We start from the raw sequence: 8,197 nt of genomic DNA, 5'->3' as shown, positions 1-8,197 counted from the left end.
GGCGGTTGTTGTTGTTGGAACAGCTGTAGTTGTAGTTGGGGCGGCCATGGTTGTTGTTGGACCTTCTGTTGTTGTAGTTGGGGCGGCCTTGGTTGTAGTTTGAGCGGCTGTGGTTGTAGTTGGAACAGCTGTGGTTGTAGTTGGAACAGCTGTGGTTGTAGTTGGGGCGGCCGTGGTTGTAGTTTGGGCGGCTGTGGTTGTAGTTGGAGCAGCTGAGGTTGTCGTTGGACCAGCCGTTGTTGTCGTTGGAGCAGCTGTCATTGTCGTTGGACCTGCTGTGGTTGTTGTTTGAACAGATGTGGTTGTAGTTGGAACAGCTGTGGTTGTAGTTGGAACAGCTGTGGTTGTAGTTGGGGCAGCCGTGGTTGTACTTTGGGCAGCAGTGGTTGTCGTTGGAGTAACTGTGCTGGTTGTTGGGATAGCTGTGGTTATTGTTGGTGCGCTCGTTGTTGTCGTTGGAGCAGATGTGGTTGTTGTTGGACCTGCTGTGGTTGTTGTTGGAACTTCTTTTGTTGTAGTTTGGGCGGCTGTGGTTGTAGTTGGAGTAGGCGTGGTTGTAGTTGGGGCAGCTGTGGTTGTGGTTGTTGTTGTTGCGGCCGTTGTTGTCGTTGGAGCAGATGTGGTTGTTGTAGGAACAGCTGTGGTTGTAGTTGGGGCAGCAGTGGTTGTCGTTGGAGTAACTGTGCTGGTTGTTGGGGCAGCTGTGGTTGTTGTTGGTGCGGCCGTTGTTGTAGTTGGAAAAGCTGTGGTTGTAGTTGGGGCGGCCGTGGTTGTTGTTGGACCTTCTGTTGTTGTAGTTGGGGCGGCCATGGTTGTAGTTTGGGCGGCTGTAGTTGTAGTTGGAGCAGGCGTGGTTGTAGTTGGGGCAGCTGTGGTTGTAGTTGGAACAGCCGTTGTTGTCATTGGAGCAGCTGACGTTGTCGTTGGACCTGCTGTGGTTGTAGTTGGACCAGCTGTGGTTGTTGTTGGATCAGCTGTGGTTGTAGTTGGAACAGCTGTGGTTGTAGTTGGGGCAGCCGTGGTTGTAGTTTGGGCAGCAGTGGTTGTGGTTGGAGTAGCTGTGCTGGTTGTTGGGCCAGCCGTGGTTGTAGTTTGGGCAGCAGTGGTTGTAGTTGGAGCAGGTGTGCTGGTTGTTGGTGCAGCTGTGGTTGTTGTTGGGGCAGCCGTTGTTGTTGTTGGACCTTCTGTTGTTGTAGTTGGGGGGGCCGTGGTTGTAGTTTGGGCGGCTGTTATTGTAGTTGGAGCAGGCGTGGTTGTAGTTGGAGCAGCTGTCATTGTCGTTGGACCTGCTGTGGTTGTAGCTGGACCAGCTGTGGTTGTTGTTGGAACTTCTGTTGTTGTAGTTTGGGCGGCTGTGGTTGTAGTTGGAGCAGGCGTGGTTGTAGTTGGGGCAGCTGTGGTTGTGGTTGTTGTTGTTGCGGCCGTTGTTGTCGTTGGAGCAGATGTGGTTGTTGTAGGAACAGCTGTGGTTGTAGTTGGGGCAGCAGTGGTTGTCGTTGCAGTAGCTGTGCTGGTTGTTGGGGCAGCTGTGGTTGTTGTTGGGGCGGCGGTTGTTGTTGTTGGAACAGCTGTAGTTGTAGTTGGGGCGGCCATGGTTGTTGTTGGACCTTCTGTTGTTGTAGTTGGGGCGGCCTTGGTTGTAGTTTGAGCGGCTGTGGTTGTAGTTGGAACAGCTGTGGTTGTAGTTCGAACAGCTGTGGTTGTAGTTGGGGCAGCCGTGGTTGTAGTTTGGGCAGCAGTGGTTGTGGTTGGAGTAGCTCTGCTGGTTGTTGGGGCAGCTGTGGTTGTTGTTGTTGCGGCCGTTGTTGTCGTTGGAGCAGATGTGGTTGTTGTTGGACCTGCTGTGGTTGTTGTTGGAACAGCTGTGGTTGTTGTTAGATCAGCTGTGGTTGTACTTGGAACAGCTGTGGTTGTAGTTGGGGCGGCCGTGGTTGTTGTTGGACCCTCTGTTGTTGTCGTTGGACCTGCTGTGGTTGTAGTTGGACCAGCTGTGGTTGTTGTTGGATCAGCTGTGGTTGTAGTTGGAACAGCCGTTGTTGTCGTTGGAGCAGCTGTCGTTGTCGTTGGACCTGCTGTGGTTGTTGTTGGATCAGCTGTGGTTGTAGTTGGAACAGCTGTGGTTGTAGTTGGGGCGGCCGTGGTTGTAGTTTGGGCGGCTGTGGTTGTAGTTGGAGCAGCTGTGGTTGTCGTTGGACCAGCCGTTGTTGGCGTTGGAGCAGCTGTCATTGTCGTTGGACCTGCTGTGGTTGTTGTTGGAACAGATGTGGTTGTAGTTGGAACAGCTGTGGTTGTAGTTGGAACAGCTGTGGTTGTAGTTGGGGCAGCCGTGGTTGTAGTTTGGGCAGCAGTGGTTGTCGTTGGAGTAGCTGTGCTGGTTGTTGGGGCAGCTGTGGTTGTTATTGGTGCGGCCGTTGTTGTCGTTGGAGCAGATGTGGTTGTTGTTGGATCTGCTGTGGTTGTAGTTGGTACAGCTGTGGTTGTTGTTGGATCAGCTGTGGTTGTTGTTGGATCAACTGTGGTTGTAGTTGGAACAGCTGTGGTTGTAGTTGGGGCAGCTGTGGTTGTACTTTGGACAGCAGTGGTTGTCGTTGGAGTAGCTGTGCTGGTTGTTGGGGCAGCTGTGGTTGTTGTTGGCGCGGCGGTTGTTGTTGTTGTTGTTGGAACAGCTGTAGTTGGGGTGGCCGTGGTTGTTGTTGCACCTTCTGTTGTTGTAGTTGGGGCAGCCGTGGTTGTAGTTGGAGCAGCTGTGGTTGTAGTTGGAACAGCTGTGGTTGTCATTGGAGTAGCCGTGGTTGTTGATGTGGCGGCCGTTGTTGTCATTGGAGCAGATGTGGTTGTTGTTGGACCTGCTGTTGTTGTAGTTGGGGCAGCTGTGGTTGTAGTTTGCGCAGCAGTGGTTGTAGTTGGAGCAGGTGTGGTTGTAGTTGGGGCAGCTGCGGTTGTAGTTGGAACAGCTGTGGTTGTCGTTGGAGCAGCCGTGGTTGTTGTTGGGGTGGCCATTGTTGTCGTTGGAGCAGATGTGGTTGTAGTTTGGGCGGCCATGTTTGTTGTTGGACCTTCTGTTGTTGTAATTGGGGCGGCTGTGGTTGTAGTTTGGGCAGCTGTGGTTGTAGTTGGAGCAGCCGCTGTTGTTGTTGGAGAAGCTGTCGTTGTCGTTGGACCTGCTGTGGTTGTTGTTGGAGTTGCTGTGGTGGTGGTTGAGGCAGCTGTGGTTGTTGTTGGGGTAGATGTGGTCGTTGTTGGGGTAGTTGTGGTTGTTGTTGGACCTGCTGTTGTTGTAGTAAGACCAGCTGTGGTTGTTGTTGGTACAGCCGTGGTTGTACTTGGAACAGCTGTGGTTGTCGTTGGAGCAGCTGTCATTGTCGTTGGACCTGTTGTGGTTGTTGTTGGAACAGATGTGGTTGTAGTTGGAACAGCTGTGATTGTAGTTGGAACAGCTGTGGTTGTAGTTGGGGCAGCCGTGGTTGTAGTTTGGGCAGCAGTGGTTGTCGTTGGAGTAGCTGTGCTGGTTGTTGGGGTAGCTGTGGTTGTTGTTGGGGCGGCCGTTGTTGTTGTTGGAGCAGATGTGGTTGTAGTTTGGGGGGCTGTGGTTGTTGTTGAACCTTCTGTTGTTGTAATTGGGGCGGCCATGGTTGTAATTTGTGCAGCTGTGGTTGTAGTTGGAGCAGGGGTGGTTGTAGTTGGGGCAGCTGTGGTTGTCGTTGGAGCAGTCGCTGTTGTCGTTGGAGCAGCTGTCGTTGTCGTTGGAGCAGATGTGGTTGTTGTTGGACCTGCTGTTCTTGTAGTTAGTCTCGCTGTGGTTGTTATTGGTACAGCCGTGGTTGTAGTTTGAACAGCTGTGGATCTAGTTGAGACAGCTGTGGTTGTAGTTTGGGCAGCTGTGGTTGTCGTTGGAGTAGCTGTGGTGGTGGTTGGAGTAGCTGTGGTTGTTGTTGAGGTAGATGTGGTTGTTGTTGGTACAGCCGTGGTTGTAGTTGGAACAGCTGTGGTTGTCGTTTGAACAGCCGTTGTTGTCGTTGGAGCAACTGTTGTTGTCGTTGGACCTGCTGTGGTTGTAGTTGGAACAGCTGTGGTTGTTGTTGGATCAGCTGTGGTTGTTGTTGGAACAGCTGTGGTTGTAGTTGGGGCAGCCATGGTTGTACTGTGGGCAGCAGTGGTTGTCGTTGGAGTAGCTGTGGTTGTCGTTGGGGCAGCCGTTGTTGTAGTTGGAACAGCTGTGGTTGTAGTTGGGGTGGCCGTGGTTTTTGTTGGACCTTCTGTTGTAGTTGGTGCGGCTGTGGTTGTAGTTTGGGCGGCTGTGGTTGTCGTTGGAGCAGGCGTGGTTGTAGTTGGGGCAGCTGTGGTTATAGTTGGAACAGCTGTGGTTGTCGTTGGAGCTGCCGTGGTTGTTGTTGGACCTTCTGTTGTTGTAGTTGGGGCGGCCGTGGTTGTAGTTTGGGCAGCTGTGGTTGTAGTTGGGCCATCCGTGGTTGTAGTTGGAACAGCTGTGGTTGTCGTTGGAGCAGCCGTTGTTGTCGTTGGAGCAGCTGTCGTTGTCGTTGGACCTGCTGTGGTTGTAGTTGGACCAGCTGTGGTTGTTGTCGGATCAGCTGTGGTTGTAGTTGGGGCAGCCGTGGTTGTAGTTTGGGCAGCAGTGGTTGTCGTTGGAGTAGCTATGCTGGTTGTTGGGGCAGCTGTGGTTGTTGTTGGGGCAGCCGTTGTTGTAGTTGGAACAGCTGTGGTTGTCGTTGGAGTAGCTGTGCTGGTTGTTGGGGCAGCTGTGGTTGTAGTTGGAGCGGCCATGGTTGTTGTTGGACCTTCTATTGTTGTAGTGGGGGCGGCCGTGGTTGTAGTTTGGGCAGTTGTGGTTGTAGTTGGAGCAGGCGTGGTTGTAGTTGGGGCAGCTGTGGTTGTAGTTGGAACACCTGTGGTTGTCGTTGGAGCAGCTGTCGTTGTCGTTGGACCTGCTGTGGTTATAGTTGGATCAGCTGTGATTGTAGTTGGACCAGCTGTGGCTGTTGTTGGATCAGCTGTGGTTGTAGTTGGAATAGCTGTGGTTGTAGTTGGGGCAGCCGGGGTTGTAATTTGGGCAGCAGTGGTTGTCGTTGGAGTAGCTGTACTGGTTGTTGGGGCAGCTGTGGTTGTTGTTGGGGCGGCCGTCGTTGTAGTTGGAACAGCTGTGATTGTAGTTGGGGCGGCTGTGGTTGTTGTTGGAGATTCTGTTATTGTAGTTGGGGCGGCCGTGGTTGTAGTTGGGGCAGCTGTGGTTGTAGTTGGAAAAGCTGTGATTGTCATTGGAGCAGCCGTGGTTGTTGTTGTGGCGGCCGTTGTAGTTTGGGCAGCTGTGGTTGTAGTTGGGGCATCCGTGGTTGTCGTTGGAACAGCTGTGGTTGTCGTTGGATCAGGAGTGGTTGTAGTTGGAACACCGGTGGTTGTATTTGGGGCAGCCGTGGTTGTATTTTGGGCAGCAGTGGTTGTTGTTGGAGTAGCTGTGCTGGTTGTTGGGGCAGCTGTGGTTGTTGTTGGGGCGGCCGTTGTTGTCGTTGGAGCAGATGTGGTTGTTGTTGGACCTGCTGTGGTTGTAGTTGGACCAGCTGTGGTTGTTGTTTGATCAGCTGTGGTTGTAGTTGGAACAGCTGTGGTTGTAGTTGGGGCGGCCGTGGTTGTTGTTGGACCTTCTGTTGTTGTAATTGGGGCGGCCGTGGTTGTAGTTTGGGTGGCTGTGGTTGTAGTTGGAACAGCTGTAGTTGTCGTTGGAGCAGCCGTGGTTGTTGTTGTGGCGGCCATTGTTGTCGTTGGAGCAGATGTGGTTGTTGTTGGACCTGCTGTTGTTGTAGTTAGACCAGCTGTGGTTGTTATTGGTACAGCCGTGGTTGTAGTTGGAACAGCTGTGGTTGTAGTTGGAACTGCTGTGGTTGTTGTTGGGGCGGCCGTGGTTGTTGTTGGACCTTCTGTTGTTGTAGTTGTGGCGGCCGTGGTTGTAGTTTGGGCAGCTGTGGTTGTAGTTGGAGTAGAAGTTCTTGTAGTTGGGGCAGCTGTGGTTGTAGTTGGAGCAGCTGTGGTTGTTGTTGGATCAGCTGTGGTTGTCGTTGGACCTGCTGTGGTTGTTGTTGGATCAGCTGTGGTTGTAGTTGGAACAGCTGTGGTTGTCGTTGGAGCAGCCGTGGTTGTTGTGGGGACAGCCGTTGTTGTCGTTGGAGCAGATGTGGTTGTTGTTGGACCTGCTGTTGTTGTAGTTAGACCCGCTGTGGCTGTTGTTGGATCAGCTGTGGTTGTAGTTGGAACAGCTGTGGTTGTCGTTGGAGCAGCTGTGGTTGTTGTTTGGGCAGCCGTTGTTGTCGTTGGAGCAGATGTCGTTGTTGTTGGACCTGCTTTTATTGTATTTAGACCAGCTGTGGTTGTTGTTGGTACAGCCGTGGTTGTTGCTGGAGCAGCTGTTGCCGACTGTCCTTGTACGTTACATGACGCTATTCAATAACAACATGGATGGATTAAAGTAACCTTCATTCTTAGGATGCAACATTTCAAAGAAAAGTCTTTATTTTATTTTATTGGAATAAATATTTAAAGTTAAACTTACCTGTAAACAGCAGAAGTATGATACAGATCTTCATCTTCACTGTTTACGATTTTGTCAGCAGCTGTTTTTGAAACATAAAATCATAGATCTTTTTATATTTGGTTTGAAGTACAACATTTCTCATGTTTATAGATATTCAGTCATTCTTTTAAATGGCTGAATTTCTGTAATCAGTTACACTTACAAAATGTCTAAATTGACTGTACTACTTAATTTACAGTATTTACTTCATCTTCAAGACAATAAAATGTTTCACCTATATATATGAAAAACAAATGTTAGTTTGTCTGAATTAGGATCTTTATTTTATCTGAAATAATAAATTTTTTCTGTATTAATTTTAAATTAAGTTAAAACCAACATGTTATAATTCAAGGATGATAACCAAACAAGATTTCTGTTTTTTTTCAACAAAACAAATAGAGAAGATGTACACAGAACAGTTACACATAAGTGTAACAGCAAAGATCGAGAAAAAGTGTCTATTTTAACAATTAGAATACAATTGAAGAAATACAGGATATGTAACTTTATTGATTGAAAATGGATGAATGTTGATCATTGAAATACTTACAGTTTGTGTTGTGTCGTGTTCGCTGCAGTGACTGAAGTTGTGATGCTCTCTTGGATTCCACCTGTTCAGGATCCTCTGCTGTTTGCCTGCTGATGCCCTCCAGTCAACAGGCAGTGGCTTTTATACCAACACGAACCAGGTGAGAGGACATCAGCACTAAAACAACGAAGACCAAAATGTGTGTGACTAATGTATGTTCCTCTATGTATAAGGTGGGGCCACCTTGTTACCTCATGCTTCTTTTATTTGGTTGATATTTTTAGTGAATGAAGAAACTGGTTATATTACATTTCATTTCAGTGACATTGTTGGATTGTTTTTATTTTCTTTGGTAATGGCAGCTTTTTTTTTTTTTTTTTAAATAGGTAAGTATGAAAAACTGGAAGAATCTCTCTAACTGTAATGGAGAGAATGTCTTAACTCTCAGTGACCAGAGTTTGATCTGAGTGATCAAGTAAACATTTTTTTTCCTTTGCTCTAAATTATGGTTCAGTTATCTCCCATTTACAGAAGTATTCAGGCCCTTTCCTTTGGCACTGCAAACTGTTTTCAGTTGCATCTTTTTTTTTGCTTAATTTTTGTAGAAAACCACAGTTCGAAGGATATCAATAACACAGCTACAGAGGGGGAAGAGGAGAGTACAAGACGGGATGCAGCTGAGACTGAGGTGAATAGGCCAGTCAAGGAGAGAAATATGGAGCAGAAAACTAGAGTAAAATGGCCGAGGGCAAATAGCAAGAAAGAATGGGAGTCAGTCAATAGAGATTTGTCAGCAATTCTAAGCAGACTAAGAGGAAATGCAAGCGATAGACTAGAGAAGATGGGGGATATAATTTACTCCTATGGTGCAGAAAGAGTTGAAAGAGCACAGTTAGTTAAGTCTAGACGGCAAAGGGAAATGGAGAAATTAGTTAAGGAAAGAAGACAATTAAGAAAGCAGTGGAAAAGGGCAACAGAGGAAGAGAGGGGGGGAATTAATGTGTTGCAAGAAGATTTGAGAGGCAGACTAGCAGTACTTAGAAGGGCTGAATATCTTAGGAAAAAGAGAAAGAATAAAGAGTATG

The 8,197-nt window shown here is 48.7% G+C and overlaps 1 protein-coding gene across 1 annotated transcript in view; it reads right to left on the bottom strand.

Moving 5' to 3' along the window:
* Positions 1–5,590: 5,590 nt before the first annotated feature.
* Positions 5,591–8,197, bottom strand: part of LOC111665670 (uncharacterized) — a 21,270-nt gene continuing 18,663 nt past the window's right edge. The window contains 1 exon segment of the mRNA XM_087177828.1: positions 5,591–6,230. Within this exon segment, the coding sequence (XP_087033954.1) occupies positions 5,591–6,230 (640 nt within the window).

This window comes from Seriola lalandi, unplaced genomic scaffold (genome assembly GCF_002814215.2).
Source record: "Seriola lalandi dorsalis isolate HSWRI2012SDOR001 ecotype SW California unplaced genomic scaffold, Sedor1 jcf7180002054657, whole genome shotgun sequence".
NCBI lineage: Eukaryota > Metazoa > Chordata > Actinopteri > Carangiformes > Carangidae > Seriola > Seriola lalandi.
This window is presented reverse-complemented; position numbering and strand designations above follow the sequence as displayed.